A 24,211-nucleotide genomic window follows, 5' to 3' on the forward strand; every position below is an offset into this window, starting at 1 on the left:
TAAATTGCAGTTGCTAGAGTCAGAATTAACCTCACAGCAATTTGAAAGTTTTGAAGAGAAAGATTTTCGGTATGGACCTATCACGAATATAGCGCTTTTCAATCTATGGAAGTCTGTAAAAGACAAAGGTGAGAGACTACTCTATACTCAGCCGCTGGAGTTCAAAAAAGTTCATATCAGGAAAGAATGTGATGATAAATTGACACAGTGTGACAAAATAATTCAGCAAAATGTTTGGAAACAGCCAAAATCCCATGATGGACTGTTTTGTTTGACCAAGAGAAACGCCAAACGAAAGTTCACAAAAAAGTAGATCTGAACATGTTGCAACTGATGCAAGAGCGATAAGTGACTGGAATGATTTTAGAAAACGGATCAAGGGAAACAACTGAAGGAAAATGAAATACAGAATCGAAAAATTCAACAAGAGGTATCAAAAGTACAAAATGAACAAGAAATGGGAGAAAAATGAAAAAAAAATAAATTTGCTAAAAAATAAATTTTCACTGTTTTACAGTTTAAAACTGAAATAAAGAATAAAATATTCGACAAAAGTTTTTTGATCCATAATTTTATCTATTCTGATCCATAATTGTAGTCGCTATTGTTCATGATCAATAATTGCGTTTTTTATAACATTTGCAAAAGTTTTTTTTTACTTGTTTGTGTTAGGAAAATCATTTTGAAATGTTTTACACATTTAAAATAAACATTTCTACAGATATTGTTTTTACAAAATAATATATCCTTTTTTAATGTCCTTAAAATATACATTGAAACTACAAAAATAAGCAGAGGTGATCTTTTATTGGTGGGTAGCGCCAAAACAAAAAAATTTATACATTCAAACAAAACAAAAAAATTTTAATTAATTTACATAACTATTATGATCTAAAATTATAATGTAATTATTCACCGATCGTTAAATTATTTAGAAAAATTGAATAATTAATGAAATTGTTGAATTAGTGAAATAAAAAACCCTAAAACAATCTACCTCGTAATACAAATCCCCATGAATGGTCATCTTAGGTTTAGTTTGATACCTAAAACATAAAATTTTTATTTACAATGTAAATAAAAAAATGAGCTATACAAATCACATAATATCTTTAATACAAACAATTTCTAGCAATTTTTTTAAATCTATTTTTCAATATGAACTTAATTCTAGTACCCCTCCCCTTCACCTATAAATCTTTTCGATGCAACTTCTGATTATTTGGGACATTATCTTTATGCAAAATTCTACACTGAATTGGCCATAAGCAAAATATTTTATTAAGTAATTATTATTACTTGTAACAATTATTATTATTAAATAAATTCAAGCAATATAAAGTGAAAAGAAAAAAAAAGTGCTCCACGCTGACATTGTAGAGCGTTACACACCTTACACACAATTGACATAAAGGGCTACACACTTGACACACAGTTTATTTGAAAATGCAGTAATATGCTTCTTATAATAAAATTTTTTCTAAATGAATAATAAATTTATCATAACCAATTCACACTTAAAATGAAGAATAAATTTGGCAGAACCAATTCATACCTAAATTTATATAGGTATTTTCTGAACAAGTTATTTTACAAAAGACTTGTGAAGGAATGGTACCAGAATTTCTATGCAGAACCTAAAGTTGTTAATATACATGCATATAATATACAAGTTGTTAATATATACTAGTTGACACTATTTGCATAGGATGACCGCGAATACCACCAGCAGGTCCAATGTAAAGAAAGGAGGAAAGGGACTCTACTAGGTGATATTAGTTAATGAAATCAATCAGATGTACTATTTTTAAATGTTGTATCATATCACTTCTGATCTTTCTCTGTCACGGTGGTAAGTCCTAGTTCTTTGAGTCTATATTTGTATGGCAGTTTTGATATTGAAAAAAATACTTGTTGTTTTTTGTTTAATGTTTTCTAAAATCTGTATGACTCTTGCATGATACGGTGACCATGATTGAATGGCAAATTCTAAATGTGGCCTAATATATGTTGTATATAACAATTTCCACAGATTTAAACCTATGTACTGAAATGCTTTTTTAAAAACTTGTAGTTTCAACGGCGTCAACAGGATATCCTTTGTGTAAAGCCTCTGTGATAATGTCAAGAGTTTCTAACAAGTTAGTCACACATGATTTTTTAAATACAAATGCATGTTGTCTATTTGAGATGACACTTGTAGCTTCACTGTGATGCATGATAACTTCTAGGATAATTGCTTTTATTACTTTTCCAGAAATTGATGTTAAGGAGGCTAATCTTTAGCTTGGAGCCAAAAGTCTAGAGCTTTTTTTAAAAATTGGTGTAACATTTTCTTTTTTCCATTTATCAGGCACAACACCAGTACTAACTGAACAAATAGATTATACTCAGAGTAAACCCATACTCGAAGAATAATTTGAGAGGACTTATTGGTAGATGCCACCAAATCCAGTGGACTTATTTGGATCAATTGTTATAGTCTTTTTTTGATATGCTCATTATTGAAAAAATGGTAAGGAATTTCATTGCATAGTATTTCAGTTTGATTTTTAAAATAAGGTAGTCCAACTGTGGGTTCCATAACAAAAACAGAACAAAAAAAATTACTTAAAACACTGCAAATTAATTTGCTTTCAGTTAAGATTATTCCATCAGTGTTTTTCAAAGCTGTAAAACAATGGCTGTGTGTAACATTAAAAAAAGTAAAATTTAACAAACATATTCCTGGACATTTCAAGATTTTTTATCACATTTTCTAGGGCATTTAAATCCTATTAAATTACTATCAAAATTTTTATATTCTTTTTCCCTATTTATTGAATAACAAAATTTAATGTTAATATTAGCATTGTTACAATTTAATATGGCTTAATACAACTTAATATATAATATATATACAACATGGTGGCCAAAAAATTTTACCAATTAAATTCAAGGACAACCAAAGACTTTTCACTACATTTTTCAGGACATTTAAATTCTGTTGAACAATTATTATCAAAACTTTTAAATTCCTTTTCCCTATTTATTAAATAACAAAATTTTATGTTAATATTAGTGTTGTTACAACTTTGAAATAATTTGACTGTCAATTAAATTGACTGATATACTTCCCAAAGTTGACCAAAATTGACAAATACATTTTTAAATGAAAGTCAGAAAACTCATATCATAATTAGAAATAAGGATGTTAGGATAATTACCCAACTAAATTGATTATTTGAAAAAATTGATTTTTCAATTTTAATATTTTCTGCCAGAAAATACTACTGTTTATTTAAATATTTAAAACATATTTTTTAATGATAAAAACTCTGTATTATGTTTACAAACAATGTTTATTGTAAATTGAAAATACTCTTCATTTGCTTTATCCCCAACTTTTAATTTTGAATATCAAGGAGCCATAAATTTTTGCAATAATTTAGACAACATCAATTTGCAACCCTCTAGTTATCTACTTTATTTAGCTTAATTGCATCCACTCATCTAACTTAATTGCATCCACTTATCTAACCTAATTTATCCAGACACCTGATAAACACCTGACCAGTAGAACCAGTAGATAACAGGAGATTTTTCTAAAATAAGAGTAGATAAAAAGTGTAGATAAAAGTATCTTTGTAAAGTTTTGAAATAATGCTTCTTTTTGATGTTGATAATCTTTAGTATTTTTAAATTTTTTTTTTTTTTTGTATAACATTGGATCTGATAGATTTAGCTTCATGATTTTTTTTATTGCATCAGGTCTTTCTAAGCACATCATTTAATAAAAACATTTTAAGAATGTCAAATAATATGCTTTTTAAAACATTAAACACAGTTGGGACCATAGGTTTATCACTTTGAAATATTTCAGAAATTTTCAGATATAATTTACGTTTTAATAAGTAAAAAAGAAATAAAAAGATTTGATTTAAATTTTTAAATATAAATCAATAGATAAATTAATTCAGATATAAATTATGAATCTTTTTTCAGTAATAAACAAAACATCTTTAATTTTATTCTTTTTTATACTTAATCACTTTCCACAAGGTTACTTTGATTTTGGTAAACTGTTTAAATGTTCAATAAAATTTAAAAACCCAGCAAAAATACTTGCTGTTAGTTCAAAACAATTTTGATTGTCAAACCAACAATGGCCACAATAAGGTAAAGGGTAAAACTTTATTTTAGATATAATTTCATAGATTTCTCTTCATGAAGGATATTCATTTAAAAATTTCCACATTGTTTTCAATTTTTACGCATGCATTTATTCAGATTGATTCATTGATGTTTTTAGGCTTCAATAAACTGTGTGGAGACCACGCATGCCAATATCTATTAATGCCGGTTAATACTTATTAAGTTTGCAATCTTGTTTTAACTTAAAAAATTTTAATTAACATTAGGTCCATCTGAAGGTATCTGAATCATTTTTAGAATTATTAAAGTTTATTTATTTATCAAAGTCTTTTAATCAAATCTAGATAAACCTTAATAAAAAGATTTTATTCATTAGAATTTGCTTCTCTTAAAAATCCAGAGTCCATATATCTTTTAAAGCTCTGAGTTCATTCATTGTTCCAGAATCCTACAAATAATAATCATTTGATCTGTTTGCACAGTCTGATTTAATGACTCATCAAAAGATATTACAAAAACAGGTGATAACAGTATCTTTATACAATAAATCAAGAAATTTTGTAATATAACCACACTTTATTCGACCTAACTGAAACTTTTTTGCAATATTAGTTTAAGAAAACATTGATACAAATAGCGAGTTTAGTCCTTCGCAAGATCTTTGAAAATTTTTTGATAAAGCTACATGTAACACCTATTTCATTTCAGCAGTTATAACTTGTTCATTTATACACTACATACAACATCTAAGAAGCAGATGGCTTTTCAATAATCTGAACTGTACTTGTTTTCAAAGGTAATGAAATATTGATTTTGCAAAATAATTGCAAAATAAACTTAATACTGGTGGTGATAAATTATGTTTTTTTTTTCCTTCTTTTGAGATGACTTTTTAAATTATTTTCACCTAAACTAATAACTTTTTTAAAAAAGAATACAATGCAACTTTTTTATGCAAATTTGGATAAAAAAAAACTTTAAAAGACTAATACTCTAAACTAATACTATTATTTTATATGCAAGACTTCAACAATTTCAAATATAACAAAACAAAATGAAAACAAAACAAAATTTAAAGTAAATACAACAACATAATAAAAATAAAAAAACTTTTAAATAAATATAAAACGACACAAAATACTTTCTTTTTATTAAAATTTATATTAAAACTATTATAAACTTTTATAAAAAAAAAACTAATTCAACTCCAATATTAATAGTAACTTTTAAATTTTATTTAAAAAATAAAAATTCTAGGATATTTCAGGACATTTTTTAAAAAAATTCAATTTTTCAGAAAATTCCAGGACAATTTTAAAAATCCAGAACTGTGGCCGTCATGAATAGTAATAACAGTATATTTATAAAAAGTAAAGAAAATTATAAATTTGTAATAGCTTTAAATATTCTTAATTGAAAAATTCTAATTTTTAAATACTTACTTGAAAAACGCATCATGAAGCTTCTGATAATCAATATCAATTTTTCCAAGTTTAGGTCGAACCTATACAAAAATATACTAGATTAAATTTAAATCAAATGCTTAATAGATTTGCCATGATTTCTGAACTTCAGATATTTCGCATGCACACACACATATATTATATATATATATATATATATATATATATATATATATATATATATATATATATATATATATATATATATACATACACATATATATACATACATATATATATATATAAATATATATTTATATATATATATATATATATATATATATATATATATATATATATATATATATATATATATATGTATATATATATATATACACATATATTTGGATGGAGTGAAAATTATTTTTTTTTGAAAATTTATTTTGTTAAACCTTGTTCTTGTTAAGGTTTGTTAAAGTAACACTGGATTTAAAAACATTTTCAAGAGTCCAAACTGACCTTCAAATATTCAAGAGGAAAAATTTTAAAAAATAATAATAATTTTCACTACAAACTATTAAATAGACAAAGGCTTTGATGAAAATAGTTATATGTTTAGTATTTCTTTAAAAAATTATGTTGTTTTTAGGTTGAGACAAATTTTATTTAGATAAAAAAGAAAAAGAAAAATTAAAACACTATTTAGTGTATTAAAAAATGAAACAAAAAGTACAAAGTATTACCTAACAATTATGCAACAACTTTAAAAAGCAAGATTTAAAAAAAAAAAAATTTAATACATTTAAGAAAAAAAGTTAGAAGAAAGATGAAAAAAACTTGTCTTTATTTTTTATTCGATTAGTTAGGAATTTATTGAAAATTAAATTTTTGTTCACAACTAAATTTCTCTAAACTATGAAAACCCATGTAAAATATATGAAAAAAATGCAGATCTATAGAGGAAATTAGTTTTTAGTGACTCTTGCTAAATTTTCAGTTATATATTTTTAACTCAAAACATTTTAAACATAAAATATAACACTTATTCTTGTTTGTAGAAACTCATCAGCTCAATATTATTTTTAAAACAAAATAATTTACTTTTAAATATGCAATTTAAGAAATGCATTCTTTTATTTTGTTTACTTACATAAAATAAACTCACCCAAAACATAAAAATAGATATACACATTTAATAATTTGAATAAAATTGGTAATAATATACAGTTCTGAAAATTTTAATTGTTTATACAAAACTGTTACATAACATAAAAAGAATTCTAAAAATACTCATTCATCAACTCATTCATCAATTATTTAATTCATAAAGTATGTCAAAAAAATTTGATTTTTAAATAGAAGTATGGTCATTTGCTCTTCCGCGAAGATTTTTGTTCAACATAAAGCACTTTTGAATTTTAACTACTTTAAATCTCTGAGTGGAAACCAAAAAAAATCCTACTTCTATTTTAAAGTTTAATTTAGTAATAAAATACATCACAGTAAATTTACCTATAAACTAAATCAAACCTGTTACTCCAGTTAAGCTACTTAACTATTAAATCTACTTGATATGCTTAAAGACATTTACTTGTTAAAGTTAGCCATAGAAATATTTCTATTTATATTTTTTATGTTGTTAACATATATTAAGCTCCTAACTAAAAATTATTTTAACAAGAAATTTCAAATAGAATATGAAAAAAGCATTATCATATTTTTTATATATTTTTATTTTATTTATAGTGATATCAAGATTAAACATCATTTATAAAAATACAAATTGTTATGATTAAATAAAAACTTCTACTATGGATGTAGCTCTTTATTTTTAAATTATTTTTATTACAATATTTGAAGGGAGTATTAATACCCTTGTTGTCAGGTATAATATATATATATAAAACCATTAAAAACAAAACAAAAGCAAAAACAAATCAACGCAATAGTTTCTTTTGATTCAAATATCAAAACATAGGTTTCCAAAAGGATAACATGACATAACCTCCATCAACCCTCAGTAACCCCTAACCCTGACCACCGTCTATAGGTGCACATTCATGATGTTGTATTTCAAATGCCTCTCTCACTTTCCTGTTATTATTCTTTTCTGTTATTATTAAAATTATTGACCTCTACTTTTAAAGTATTTTTATTGTTCCATGCAAAATTACCATTACAATTTTTTTCAATGTTATTTTAAGAAATTTATTTTAAAAGAAATCTATTTGAACAAAAGAATTTAAGTCATTAGAGAATTTTTATTAAAGAGTGATGAAATTTAAGTATATACTTAGACTTATGGAAATATAATTCGACTTATAAACCAAAATTTTTTTCTCATTTTAATTTAAATAAAAAATTGAATGAAAAGATCAACAAAAACCCTTCTAATAAAAAAACCTAAAATACTTAAATTTTCATTAGTACTTTTAGTAATAATTATTAAAATTACTATAATTAGTACTAGTTATTTTTATTAGATCAAGAAGCAATAAATTAGAAAGAACACTGTATCTAATAAATTAGAAAGAACACGGTATCTAATAAATTAGAAAGAGCATGGTATCTAATAAATTAGAAACAACACAGTATCTAATAAGTTTAGAATTTTTTTGAGTTAACTTGTTTGTTATTTTTATTTGATTTTACTTGTTTAGTCTATAGATAAAGCATGATTTTGCAACAGTATTAAGTATAAGGTTTTATGACAATGTTTTCATCAATTCTAAATTATTATTTAGAATAATTGTATTTATTTACTTCGCTTTTAATTTCATAAGTAATATTTACTATAGTTATATTGTTTAAAAAATTTAAAACAATGTTAAAACATTGTTTTAAATTAAATTTAACAACCATGCAGTACTTTAAAATGTACTAATGATGAAATATAACTTTTCACAATGTAAGTATGTAAGTTGCGTTGAGTTATATTTACATGTGTTACACTTTTACTTTACGCAACGAAATCTTATAACAAGAGCTGTATATATAAATATATTTAACCTTTGTCCTATTCCACCTTATAATCGAAGACACTCAACTTTTTTAAATTACATTGTGTAGAGTAATTTATTTTATAAAATATTATAAAATGAATTATTTTATAAAATCAGCTCCATTCAAATATATGGAATTTCTTCAATAAAATATCGAACCGCATTACTGATTTGATTTAATGCTCAGGGCCCTAATTAGTGATTGACCAAAACCTGTTTCGGTACCGGTTTCAGCTGAAATTTCAATTTGAACCAATACCGAAATTTTGGTTGAAAAACATACAGAAAACCAATATTTATCTAATTTAGAAAAATAGTTACTTTTAAGAATTTTCACAAAATATATTGAGAATTTTCACAAAATACCTCAAAAAAATCTTGTTTTGCGGAGAAAATCTGCCAGTTGTTAAATTTCGCTATTAAAGTAAAACACCGACTTATGTATTAAATCTCAATTTGGGATACACATGTAATTAATTTTAACATAATACGAATATAAAAAAACAAAAAATGTAAAATTTCATTTTTAAATAAATTTTTCTAATAAAATAAAATTTGACTAGCCGAAAATTCGGTATCGGTTTCGGTAAAAATATCAGCTGAAATTTCAGTTTCAGAACCCTAAATTTTGGTTTCTTTTGGTTATGACTTTTTTTCTGTTTTAGTCGATCACTAGCCCTAATGTAAATATATACATATACATATATATATATATATATATATATATATATATATATATATATATATATATATATATATTATATATATATATATAAATATATATATATATAAATATATATATATATATATATATATATATATATATATATATATATATATATATAAATATATATATATATATATAAATATATATATATATATATATATATATAAATATATATATATATATATAAATATATATATATATATATGTATATATACATAACCCCTTACTGGTTGTCAGAAAGTTTTTCCATATTTTGTTGACAAAAAGTAAAAACTAAAATGCAAGACCGGAATTTTTTTTTTTTATTACTTGATAGACTGCCGGCCCCAACCAAACCCTCAGTCGATGTAGCAGCACTTCCTTGCGAGTCAGGCTATAAGATAGTCGATGTAGCAACACTCTGTTGCAAGTCAGGCTATTTGTCAGTCAATGTAGCAGCACTTTGTTTCAGGCTATAAGATAGTCGATGTAGTTTTTAAAAACAATCTGGTCAATTAAATTTGCGTTTTTGCGGTTTTTTTAAAAAAAGAATAATTTGTAATTAATTTAATGGTTTTAACTTTCTGACAATGCGCAAATGTTGGACGAAAGTCAAAAGTAATTAAAATACATACTTGTTGGCATAAGAACCACCTGAGTTAGTTTACTGGATGGATAAAAATAATTTTACATTAAAAAAATTTTTTTGAAACCTATTGTTAAGGCCCCAACTTTTACAATTTGTGCATTGAAGCCCTAACTTTTTTAACCTAAAAGCAGGGACCTTTAGCATTGAAATAAAACACCAATTTCTTTTTCTATGAACTCTAAAAGGCCTAAATATTAGTTTGGAATCAGTTGGAAAATTAAATTTTTAAAAAGTGCATTGGTTTGACTGGGATAGTTAAGGTAAAAAAACTAATTTTCTGCTAAGAAAAATATGTAACGACATTGTTAAGGTCAACAGTGATAAATTAGTAAACAATCAAAAAAAGATTTTTTACAAAAATAGTTTGCAAATTATAACTCAACAAACTTTTATTCGTGTTTTTGGTGAAAAATCAATTAAATATTCTCCAAATTATTCTTTGTCAGCGCCACTTTTTTTTTGCTACTCTCTGTAGTTTGTACTTTTTTGAACTCACTGAATTAGTCCCTACTTTGCTGAACAGCCAACATTATATAGCCCTCGGAATTAGGAAAAATCAGGTCAGCAATAATTTGCTGATTTTAGTCTGTGTGAGGTCAGCATCAGGTCAGCAGAAAAAATGTAAAACAATGGCTTGACCATAAAGCATAGAAACGAGGTTGGCGATTTTTTGCTGAACCCAAACACTTCTAGGTCAGTAGTTAGGTCGGCATTGCCGAATGCCAAACCTAATTCTGTTGGCTGATTATATCTTGCCTGTGCTCTTCATTGTGAAGAAATCAACAAACTCTATTACAAGCTTAATGGCTTGTTCAGAGCAGTCGTTGACTACATATATTCGGCAAACAAGTTCAATGAAAGTTTTAAATTGGTCAATAAAGCCTCAAAAAGATGGAGGACTGTGACAAGCTAAGTGGTTTCTCCTGGGTGAAGTCTAGATCTTTTAGAAGGATTGAATTTTCAGACTTTCTCCATTGATTTCAATACTTCTTTAATTCCCTCTAGTACATCGTTAGCTTCTGGATCATAAGATTCTACCCAACTTTTATACTGGACCATCTGCCAGTACACTTTTAAATCTTGAAAAAGTGCAGAGGAAACTAAATAGGATTGCCCAAACCACACAGTATAAAATATTATACGGTATAGAAATAAATTCTGCCATTCTATTGATTTCTTTTTGTAAACAAGCTGTCAATTGGTAAGGCAACTGAATATTTACAACTTGAATTTTAAGATGATATATAGACTTTGCCATAAAATGATGGGAAACTGATCCCAAAGCAAAAACAATAAAGCTTACATTTGAACATAAGTAGGTGAGTGTAAGTTCTACTACTTCTTTATAATCACCTCTTGGAGATACTAAATTGGCAAGTGCATATTTGCAAAACTGAACAGTTTCTTCAATCTGTTTTTTTAGATACATACCTTTAGCTGCAACTTTGTCAAACTTTTTGAATTTTGATTTATCCATAGTTTCCTTTGTAACGTTCCAATTAGCTTAGAAAACTTTGAACATCAGATTTTCAGGAGCATGTTTGACCATTATGACCAATATGAACTTTTTCCCAAAAATATTTACAGTGAAGCTTGTAAACATGTCTTCGACATGCAAGCTGTAATATTATTGAACCCTATGTTTAACAGAAACTAATGCTTGTGACAGAATATTTTCCTGTGCTGGTTGCAATTGTGTCAAAGCACAGACCCTTTATATAAATTCTTAGCTTATATTCATCTAAAATGTTTACTTAAGCATCATGATGAGATTTTCCAGTAGTTTTTCCATTAGTGTAATGCCAAGTCTTAAATCACCATCGATATTTACAAGAACAGCACTGTTTCTTTATAGCAAAAAAGACATCTGAGGACATATTGCTTGTTCAGAGCATGCTGACATCATTTCATCTTGGTAACCACAACCAATTAAAGTTTTGGTGGGAGTATTTTTGTCTAACAGATCCTGAGTTATTATAACTAAATTTAGACTTTATAGTTTTACAAACCGAAATTTAATTACTTGGTTAATATATTGAATGATAATTTTCAATCAATTTATTGCTTTAATCATATCTGTAATGAAAATTAAAATTAATTTCCTCATTTGTGGCAAACTGTGTTTCAAAAAGTTTCTCTAACACTTTTTTATCTTCAAATAAAATTGTCTTTGAAAGTGATCTCCTAATTATTGGTAGTATCTTTACTTTTTTTTTAAACCTTTATTTTATTTTTGATTTTAAAGTAAAAGTTATAAATGGTAGTTTATAATTAAAAAAATATTCCTATGCTTAAGTAAAAATATAGCATGAATTCATTTTTTAGTCTTTTCTAGTTTTTTTTTAGAATGAATAGTTCGAAAAAGAAAGATTGTTTTTGTTTGTGACAGATGTGAGTTATATTCGAACACAAGTGTCTTTCTATTTAAATATACTTAAAAATTATACTAAGTTAGCGTGTTTTAAGCAACTTTTTGGCCTAAATTAGTATGTATTTTTGACCAACATCTTTCTATTTTTGTAGGAGAGTGCCGTGTAAATCTAAACTTTAATTACGCTTGGTGCTGCATCACCTTTGTAAAAGGGATGATGTTGGTCAGCTTATATAATATATATAATATATATATATATATATATATATATATATATATATATATATATATATATATATATATATATATATATATATATATATATATATATATAAACACACACACATACATAGATCATCCAGGTCATATTTAAAAATCCGGAAAAATGTTTGGGCAAAATATCCGGAAAAAATCTGGAATATATTTTCCCTTATTTTCCTTCTAATTTTGCTTTTAGCTGAGTTGCTTCAAATTTTTTTTTCCAAACTTTTTATAACTTTTGAACGAGTGATGAGGGAAAAAGCCTAAAAAACAAGTGTATTACAAAAATATACACCTAAACTTGTATGTATCGAAGACATTTTGGATATTCGGAAAAACTTAAAGTTGAGAAAAATATCTGGAATTCCGGAAATATCCGGAAAAAGATAATCTCTGCACATATGTGTGTACAAACACACATAAGCCTCTTCAAACCCAGACAATTTTTACAAAAAAAAAAATTGTTTTCTAAAAATTATTCTTTTATCTTCTTTGTGTGAAAAAGTAGATTATGATAGTTTGCATTTTACTAATTAAAGTGAACAAGAGCAAAAGAAAGAATACAAAAATGTACCACTGATATATATATAAAAATATATACATATTTAAATAAATTTTACCTTTCCTCTTTGTTTTGTTTTTAAAGTTTTAGAGTCCTCTTTCTCTTGCATGGCAGCACGCATTTCCATAATTCCTGTTTGCTGATCACAAAAAAAATCATTGATATTTCTTATGCTAAATTATGAATATTTACATAGTAACTACAAATAAAAATAAACTGGAATAAAAAAGATAGATATAGGAACATACTTTGATAAAATCTGGCAGTTCGAATGGAGGCTTTACAAATCCTCTTTTACCCTAATAAAAAATAAAGAAAAAATTTAAACCTTTTCTAAATCAGATGAAAAAAATAAAAAATAAAAAACTGTACCTGCAAATACTTTCTTTTGAAACACCAGTGACGTGGAACAGGGACTGTATTTTTGTAAGCCTGTCAAATCAAATCAAATAAAACAAAACCTTTACTTTTACACAAAACATTTGAAACTTAAAAATAATCATAAAGAATATTACTTTAAGATAGACAAGAAGTTTGGGATCCTTTGAATTGACATCATGCATTTCAACTACATCTGGTCTATTAACCAGCTAGAATAGAAAAAAGAATTTATATTTGATTTACTAAGCAGAAAAAATGCATAAACCAATAACTATTAAAAAATTACTTGTTTCAATTCAGCTATCTCCATTCTATTTGCTCTTCGAAGCTTTTTTTTTGATAACTTTGGTTTATCACCATCTTCTTTCTAAAACAATTTTATAGCTTTCATAATTTCATAACTTTTATAAACAAGTAATAGATAATAAAATAACTTTTACTATAAAATATTTTTTAATGTATATCTGTCATTTTAATTATCAATATCATTTTATGTCTAGTATCCAAATGCAAATCTAGTATCCAAATGCAAATCTAGTATCCAAATGCGAAGCTAGTATCCAAATGTGAATAGTGCCAATACTTTCCTATTCCTAAATGTTAGTACAACTAAGCAATCTTGGTTCTAATTTTTTAATACAACAACTTCCTAGCTTGTTATTTTCTTAAATCAAAGTACAAAGTTTGTCTTCAAAAGCTTTTTTAAAGTTCTGCTGCATTTTTCTGTGATTCTTCAACAAATGTCATGTATATTGAAAATTGAGTTGATGTAGAAATGTAAATAAAATGGTCTGATAAATGTTAGCAAACTCTTGCTTTTTTAGAGGAACATTTTACTAGTTGAAGTACAGTTTTTGTAGAGGAATTTTGTTTTATTTTTTGTACTTTAACAATAGGCTTAAGATTGACAACAATATAAGCAAGGCTCAAATTAAATAATTGCAAATTGCAATACCTGGAAATACTTCAGGTTTTTAAATTTTTAGTTTTATAAAAACGATCAACTATGTCATTATCATTACACTCAATAGTTGTAATTCATTAAAAAATATTTATGCTGATCTTGAAATTATGGTATAAAAATCTCATTTTAATATCATTACTATCATTTTATTTTTATTATTTTCATTATTATCAAAAACTATGATTCAAACTATGATTCAAACTATGATTCAAGCTATGATTCAAACTGTGATTCAAACTATGATTCAAAAAATGATTCAAACTATGATTCAAACTATGATTCAAACTATGATTTAAAATTCATTTGGTAAATCATCAGATAAAACTAAAAAAATAAAACATACAGTACGATATTAAAAAACAACAGCAAATCACAACAGTCTAAAGGAATTTATCAGTGATCAAATATTTTAAATATAAGAAATTGCATAATACAATATAAAATACTTTTATGTCTTATTTAAATTTTATTTAATATTTTCTTATAAATATATAACCATCAATTAAATGCTTAAAACTCTCTAACTCGGATATAAAATCAAAGACAGCGGAGTTTAAAAACACATAAAAACTTTAAACTAATTAGAGTTATTTTACATTTATTTTACAACAAAACAAAAAAACTCTAATAACTTATTTAAAATATCTTTTTTGTTTTGTTTGTTATTAATTAATATCTAATTTAAATCATTTAAATTTTTAAATAAATAATTCCTCAAAGTTTCCCCCCAAATAAAAACCGATTTTAATGTTTCATACAATGTGCAGACAGCTTTATTATTTTTTTATTTATAATGCTTAAATTAACTAGTGTTAAAACAATTATAAATTTAAAATATGTAAGTTTTGAGTGTTATCATTTTGCTGTATTAAATTTGTTTGGTTTTTTTTGTTAATTTTTGCAATATGATTGAATTGACCATTTCATTAAAACAGTGTTCATGGTTTTTAATAAACTGAGAATTTGAAGAACAGAAACATTTTCAGATATCACAATTAATGATCACTTAATCCAAGCCTTGATAAGTACTATGTATCAAGTACTTGATAAAAAAGGTTGTTGATATATCCCATGGAATAATTTTTTTTTACTAAAATGTTGCATATACTACTGCTTGAGGCATTTTGTGTAAGTACTTTTGACAAATGCACTTATAATTGCACTTTTGCTGCATAACCAAAATCTCTTTGTAAACTAATCTGCATTTCATAAATTGCAATCTGTGTTAATTTAATCCTTTTTAAATATGACCATAAAAAAACAAAAACTACAAGTTTAAATGTAAGTAAAACTACTATAGTAATTCAAACATTAATTAATATGCCATGGTCATGACTCATGAGCCAGGCTTGGTCAGAATCAGCAGGTGCAATCACACTTTAATCCTGACCACACATATAATATTTAGTTGCAACAACTTGAACACATCTTTTTAGATGTTTTAACATTCAAATTTATATGTTTCCATATATGTCCAAAAATTAAATATGTCCATAAATTTTTTAAATAATTAGGACTTTCATTGGAATTTTTTCATTAGAAATTTTCAGACTTTATTTGTTTGAATGACATTTTTATAGTTCAGCTTAACAACATCGTTTAGCTTAACAACATTAAAAACAAAACAATGTTAAGTTATAATATAGTCATAAAAATGTTTTTGTTAACAATTTTGTTAAAAAAAGCTTACTAAAATTTTCTTTTGATTTTAGCTCGGGCAAAGTTTTTCTGTTATTCATTCGTGCTCTCACAAACCCGTCTCTTTTTTCAAAACCACAAACGGAAAGTGCTGCTTCTGTAACTTCTTTTACTGCCCTTTCACAAGATTGCGTGCGAAGAGGAAAGTACGCAGCTTTAAAATGAGTGACCAGATATTTGTCAAGATCGTATGTAGAGATTTGGCATGTAAACACTGGTTCTGATATTTTTTTCTTCTCCCAATCTATTAGCTCTTTGATAGACAAAGCTTCTGTATAGAGAAAAACCTTTTTTCGTGACCTTACAGCTGTGACTCCGAACTGTGAGGTTTAACTTATATCTTAAATTGTTTTAATGGCAAACTTCCTCGATTCTTTATCTGAGCTTGACAAAAGCGTTAAAATAAGGGATTCTGAGTGGGCAAAATAGGCTCCATTTTGAATGTATTTTGTGGCAATATTTTGAACTTCATTATATTGTTTTTTCAGCAGTCGCAACAGTGTTACTAAGTGACCTGGGCCATCTACAATACTGTGTTTTACTTTGATTTCATACCACATGTGGAAATATACTTGAACTACCCATTTAACAATTAAATGAAACTTTCGGAGAACGTCACCAGTAAAAGTGTGATCACTCATATAGAAAATGAAAAAAAAAAAAAAAAGCTTCTGCTGTGGTAAGCCATCTGTTGTGGCAAATATTTCCACACTTTGCTTTAGAAAGATTTATGTCCATCTTGCCAGTGGACAAACATTGTACCAACTTATAACAGAGAGTTGCACCTGTTGACATTGTTTTGAGAACTTTTTCAGGAATTTCAATTAAAGGTTCCAGCTGTTCTATAGATTCAAACACTTCAAGTCTTTTTATGCTATTGACTTATGATAAAGCTTTTCCAATAGGGCCAGTAAAACCATCCTTTGAATTAGATGGGTCATCCAGTTCAATAATTATGTGCCTCAATGGTAATTCATTACAATGGAGCATACAAATAGACCAGAATAATTTTCTCCCTACTAATTGTTCCAGATTTGACAGCAAACCTCCATCTTTTCCTGAACCTGTCATGGAGTTAGTAGAATCTCCACCTACGACCTCTAAGGATTCATGGATTGCCCTTGGAATCATCCAATTGTAAAGAGCAAATGCGACTTCTTTGGCTGGTTTTGTTTGGCGGTATAGCTTTAGATGATGTGTAATGAGTAAGGTATCTTCCATCAGGCTCACAGGTTACAGTTATATGTTCTTTTTTTATAGTCCTCATGTGAAATATATTTGTTAGAGGATTCTGTTTCAAAACTAAAGTTGAGTCCTTCCTTTCATCAATAAACAAACCTCTAACAGGTTTCCTCCTTATTATTAATATTATTGCTTTCCTTGCTCTCGAAAAAGTAAAATTGCTTGCAATTTTACTTTTTCGAGAACTGCAATCCCACCTAGGTAAAGAAAAACTTTTTTAATTTTTTTTTTGGAAGTTAATATTTACATATAGTGGCACCATAAAAATTATCCGCCGAATTGAAAATCAAAAATTTTAAAAGTATGATGTACCCTACTGTTTATAAAGATAAAATTTATAAAAATTATTTTTTAGTTATATAAAGTTGAAAAATTTTTTCAACTTTATATAAGTAAATTATATAAATATATAAATTTAAGTAAATTATATAAATATAGATTAACTTTTTATTATTTAAAAAGTGTCTTTTTTTATGATAAATGTAAATCTTTTAAAACAATTCGCACGATCTATTTTCAATAAAAAAAAACAATAATTTCAACAACAATGGGATTTAAAAAAAAAAATTTTTAATAATTACTTAAGTTAATAAAACTAATAGTTAAACTTATTAAAAGAAAAGAATTCAGAAATTACACTATATAACTACAGAGAATTGCTGCAGCTGTTTTACTTAAAACTACTGTTTGATTTAAGATTAGATTACATTAGATTTTAGATTAACACAGATTACATAAGTAATATATAAATTTTAGTAGATAGCACAAGAGCAAGAATCCATCTTAATTATTTGCAAATAATAAAGTAAAATGTTTCTATTTGGCTCAGAACTTGCAACTGTGTCATCTTTTTGCATGATGGCATGCCGTGTCATCAGGCAAAGATCGTCAAGACATGGTTTCAAGAGAATTCCATCAATGTTCTTGCTCCGTGGCCTGGCTCGCCACTGGATTTAAACCCGCTTGAAAATTGCTGGGTAAAATTGAAAGCAGAAGTGGCAAAAGCAAACTCAACGTCAGCGACAACTTTGAAGGAGACTATACTGGAGGATTGGTCCCAAAAAATAACGCCTAATTACTGTGACTCTCTTGTTGCCTCTATGCCTCGAAGAATAGAAGCTGTCCTCAAAGCTGGAGGAAGACATTCGAGGTACTAGAAATTCTTTTCTGATATTAGCTACTTGTTAGTTTCTTCGAAAGTGTGTCATTGACTTACGTGAATGTTGTTTGTTGCGCCTAATTCAATCATATTATCATTAAATTGAAGTGGTATTACGTTTCTGTCTAAAAACCTTAGTGGTTGGATCTTTTTGACCAGCACTATAAGTCTCATTCTTTATCTGTGACTTTCCTAAGTGCTCCAAAAACTCTTATTTCTCTAGTTTTTTTCCTCTAACATCAGTTCTTTGGAATTTACTCCCTTCATCTTGTTTTCCTGATTCATATAATTTGCAATCTTTTAAGTTGTCTGTGAATCGTTATCTTGCTCTACAAACTTCATTTTTTCTCTTTCAGTAATTCCTAACTCTAATAGTGGTTGCATGCGGCCTTGTCGGAAGTAAAGATGTTGAAAATAATATATATATATATATATATATATATATATATATATATATATATATATATATATATATATATATATATATATATATATATAAACAGTAACAAGAAATTATGTTTGTTTCAAATGCTTTGATTTAAAATGATTTAAAAACTATATGATCATAAAATTAGGCAACACTTGTATATATAAAGTAACAACTTACTATAGGTTGTTATTTTATAAGAATTATAAAAAAGCAAAGTGTTAAAATTTATTTTGTTTTAGTTAACTTTTTTTTTTTTTACGCTAAGAATTCTTTTCTTTTTTTAAATTAGTTTTTCCCCCGCAAGTCAAGTAGTTTTTTTTGGCTTTTTTTTTATTCATAAAACATTTTCTAAAGATTATTCATGAACTTGCATTGGCACTTCAGGATCTTTTTAATGCTATTTGAAAATTATATAGGGCATTTCCAAGAAATCATGCGCAGAAAACTGTAAATGTTTTGTAATTTTCATAATAATAAAACTAGCTTAGCTAAATCTTAAATTTATTACTATTTAATTTTAATCTATATTTTTTTAGAATACACATTATTAAAAACATTAAAAAAAGTTTGAAGAGAAATTATACAGGGAACAAAAAAATGCAAACTTTAGTTACTAGATAAATAAACTTTAATTCCTCGGAAAATATAAAATCTGGCAATATTCTTTTTTTTTAAACAATATTTTCAACCCTCAGAATAAGCAAAAATGAGGCCAGCAATAATTTGCCGACCTCAATCTTTTAAAGGCCGGCATCAGGTCGGCAAAAAAAACTTGATACAAAGGTCTTACCATAAAACATAGAAACAAGTTTGGCAATTTTTTGCCGACCTTAAACACTTTAAGGTCAGCATTAAGTTGGCATTGGCGAGTGGTGACCTGAGGGTTGTATTTAGATATTTTAATTTAGGGTTATGTTTAGATATTAGTTAAAATTTACAGGATTACACTATGTATTATTGAGTCACAGCATTCATTTAAATACAGTTCATGAATGATCAAGTATGGAAGTTGCAAAGTTGTTTCATCTAGTTATTTTTAAGAAAATAAATTGCTTGTGAGCATTTCAAGTAAAATATATTATATATCTACAACTCATATTTTTGTTGAGAAATAGCAGTCATTAAATATCTCTAGCTGGTAGTAGTAGCTGGGGTAAAGCGTTTTGAAAATCATATATTTTTCAAACTATTGCAACATTAACACACAAAAAATAATAAAGATATACATATTTAAACACCCAGGTAGCCTAAAATATGATCAAAAATATTTTATAATTGTTTTTTAAGATAATAATAATAGTATGTATATTGCTTTAAGACCCAGCTTCTATAATATTTGTACTATCTGAGATATAATATTAGTACTATCGAGATATAATAATTCACCTCATTCTCGGCATCATCATCGTCATCATCGTCATCATCATTTATATCACGTCCAGTGTCTTCAGATTTTTTTTTAAGAACTGCGCTTTCTTTTTCTTCTTCCTCTTTTTTAATTTGCTTTTCTTCAATCTAAAAATAAAATTCAACTACTATTACTATACAACACTTTTTTTATCATAAACTCAATAGGTTAGGTTTTATTAAAATAACAAAATGATACTCAATAGGTTTACTAAAGGTTTTATTAAAATAACAAAATGATACTCAATAGGTTTACTTATAGATTATGCTAAAATAAAATATTGATACTTGATAGATTTACTATAGATTTTACTAATATAACATATTGATACTTGATAGATTTAGATTTTAAATTGACATTCTATTGTTAATACGCAGTAGCTTTAATTTGACATTCTCGTGTTGATACTACTTTTTTAAGTTTTGCATGGAAAAAAATTGTTGATAATTTAATGAGGATTCAAATTAATATTTAAAGGTAGTTAAAATGCAGAAAGCAATATATTAAAAAAGTTTGCATTTGGTTTTACAATGTTTTATATACTTTTTGTCCTGTCTTTTGCAGGTTTTACCAACAAAAATAAATCAGCCCAATTAACCATTCACATTTAATATTCAAGGGTCATTGCATATTTAGTGGTTGTTGCATAAGTAATTCATAATCAACAATTTTTATTACCACCAATTTTTGAAATATTTTTTACATTTCGATATTTCATTTACATATATATTTTTCTCAATATCTTTTTGCTTAGACTTAAATTATTTATTTAATAGGATTTTTCTGACTTCAAGACAGTTAAGACAAATAAGAAATTGAATGCGAGCGATCAATTTGACAGGCTAACACACGGAATCGATGACTAATTGTTTTTTTTAGTCAAAATTTTTTATTTTTTCTTTGTTTATATTTTTTTCTTAGTAATAGTTCATTGCTGAACTTTATAAATACAAAAACAGCTTAATGCTAGAAAATTAATGAATTCGTATTTCTTTTAAAATAATAACTTCAAGTAAAATCAAGTAATTTAATGTTTAAATTTTTTTTTTAAATTCAAAACAACTTTTATAAAATATTAAAAAATTCAAACTGAACACTTAATACTATGAAAGACCTAGGTTGACATATAGTAAGTGACCGGGGCTGATATTTGACCGGGGCCGGGTTTGTGACATTATCTCTACATCATCATCATCATCATCATCATCATCATCATCATCATCATCATCATCATCATCATCATCATCATCATCATCATCATCATCATCATCATCATCATCATAATATTATCTCATCATCATCATAATATCATCATTATCATTATCATCATCATCATCATCAAGCATACAGTTGATGATGATGATTAAGATGATTATGATGATGATGATGACAATGATCATCATCATTATCTTAATCATTGGCATCATTATCATCTTCTCTGATACACACTATAAATATAATTACTACTCTCATATTCTTTCTAAGATCATTGCTTCTTTTCCTATCTTTTAAAGACACCATATATCCATCTGATCTACTTTGTTCTTTCTTATTTTTCATTGTAAATATTTATGAATTATATTATATTTGTATATATTATTTTTGTGACTTTTTCTTATATTTTCTTAAACTTTCATAACAAATTTTAACTTGAACAATATTAAAAAAAAACAGCAACAACAACAACAAAAATCCAGCCCCGGCTAGTAACCCCTGCAAATTGTGTTTGTTTAGTCGGGGCCGGGTTTGCAAAAACCTCTGCTTTCTGCCGGGGCTACGGTCACTTACTATTGACATACTTTTGAATAACTTTTTTTTCAACAATATTAGGGACTTTCCCCCAAATACTAAAGATTTAAACCCAAATATCTTTACAACTTAATGCGATGGTGAAAAATGGTTTGCATATTTGAAATCAGCATATTTAATTTACCTTAAAAAACCACCTAGTTAACAAGATTTCCACACAAAAAATTTATTTGTTTATCAATGTTATTTATATATTACTTTTAAAATAACATATAAAATTTTTTTATCAAAATAATAATAAAATATAAACTTTAATCATTTATGAAAAAAATATTTTCACCACCAGTAAAATAAAGCTGTAAAAAAATCTAAATAAATTAAGCAATAAAATAAACAGTTTACTCTGCTTACAATATTTGTCAACAGAGCAAATTTTAGCAGCATATTACAAATCATAAAACTTTTTTAAACACTTTTTCAATATTTAAATGATTTTATGAAACTTTAATATATGCATTTTCCAAATTAGATCCTGACTTTTTGTTAAACCTTGTTTATTAAAACTCTGATTTTTTTTAACTGGTCAACCATAACCAGCATAAACTATTTTTGGCAGGTCAAATAGCAATTTAAGTCATTGCAGCGTGGAAAATAACAGCAGGTCAACAGTCATCGACTGTTGACCTGCTGTTATTTTCCACGCTGCTTTTAACAGCAAACTAAGTAAATACAGGATAAAACATCTACCGATGAGAACATTTAACACTTTAGTTATTAACTTGTATTCTATAGGTAAATTTGTAAATAAAATTTTTAAATACATATTTCTTTTACAACATGCATGTAAAAAATAAATAAAACCAACAACAATGTATGAAAGGATAAAAAATTACAAAAGTAATTGTTTATCCTTTTATACATTGTTGTATAAAAGGATAAAAAATTTAGGAAATTACAATGTTGTATAAAAAAGTATAGATAATGCAACATTTAAAAACAATCTGTTGCAAGCTAGAAATATTTTCTTAAGGGTCACTGAAACAAATTTTTTAAAAGTTGCCTTTTAAAAACCATATCTATGTTCCCAAATCTTAGATTAAAAACTAATAAAAATTAAATCCAAAACACTTATAAAAGTCCTAATATATATTTCTTTAAGGCATTCCATATATATATATATATATATATATATATATATATATATATATATATATATATATATATATATATATATATATATATATATATATATATATATATATATACATATATATATATATATATATATATATATATATATATATATATATATATATATATATATATATATATATATATATATATATATATATATATATATATATATATATATATTAGGGTGATCCAAAAAAACTTTTTTTTACTTTTTGTTATTCCTAAGGTCTAAATGTGTTCATTTATGAAAGAAAACATTGTACCAAAAAAATCAGCCAAATCGGTTAATATTTAGAGGTCGCGCTGGGGCGATCTTTATACCCCTCTAAAATTGGAATTTTCAAAAGTTCAGTAAAATATTGAGCTTCAATTTCTGTACACAATTCGGTTATTTACCGTTCGATTTTAATAAAATAAAAACGAAAATAAAGCTTTTATTACACATAATAATTTTTATTAAACAACATTAAACAACATTAAACAACAACAGCTGCTCATTGTCGCCTGGTTTGTTTAGCACTCAATGTTGATTTTTTTGCATCTGGTAAGACAGCCCTGTTTTCTGCAACTAAGTTTAGCACATACTTTTGCTGCTCTTCATCTTTTGTTAAGACAGCATTAAAGTCTTGTACTAACTTCACCCCTCTTTCAGCGCAATCATTAACAACTTTAAGAGACTTCACTACTTCTTTAGAGTCGGCATACGACTCATTGTTTTTCCAGTTTGAAGGATCTTCTTCAATAAAGGAAATGTCAATATTTAAGAAATTAAAAAATGAAAGTGATTTACACGTTACAAAGTCCTGAAGGGCAGTTATCATTTTTCTTTTAACTTCAATCTCTATATCATCACTAAAAAAGGCCAAAGATATAAGTTTTTCACTTAAATACCATAGAT

The 24,211-nt window shown here is 26.0% G+C and overlaps 1 protein-coding gene across 1 annotated transcript in view; it reads right to left on the bottom strand.

Moving 5' to 3' along the window:
• Positions 1-24,211, bottom strand: part of LOC100197368 (splicing factor 3B subunit 2) — a 47,248-nt gene that overhangs the window by 10,347 nt on the left and 12,690 nt on the right. The window contains exons 5-12 of the mRNA XM_065806315.1: positions 20,349-20,477; positions 13,756-13,836; positions 13,604-13,678; positions 13,461-13,520; positions 13,337-13,387; positions 13,147-13,227; positions 5,577-5,638; positions 998-1,046 (exon numbers count right to left, since the gene is read on the bottom strand). Coding sequence (XP_065662387.1) covers positions 998-1,046; positions 5,577-5,638; positions 13,147-13,227; positions 13,337-13,387; positions 13,461-13,520; positions 13,604-13,678; positions 13,756-13,836; positions 20,349-20,477 — 588 coding nt within the window. The remainder of the gene's footprint in view (positions 1-997; positions 1,047-5,576; positions 5,639-13,146; positions 13,228-13,336; positions 13,388-13,460; positions 13,521-13,603; positions 13,679-13,755; positions 13,837-20,348; positions 20,478-24,211) is intronic.

This window comes from Hydra vulgaris, chromosome 09 (genome assembly GCF_038396675.1).
Source record: "Hydra vulgaris chromosome 09, alternate assembly HydraT2T_AEP".
Classification (NCBI taxonomy): domain Eukaryota; kingdom Metazoa; phylum Cnidaria; class Hydrozoa; order Anthoathecata; family Hydridae; genus Hydra; species Hydra vulgaris.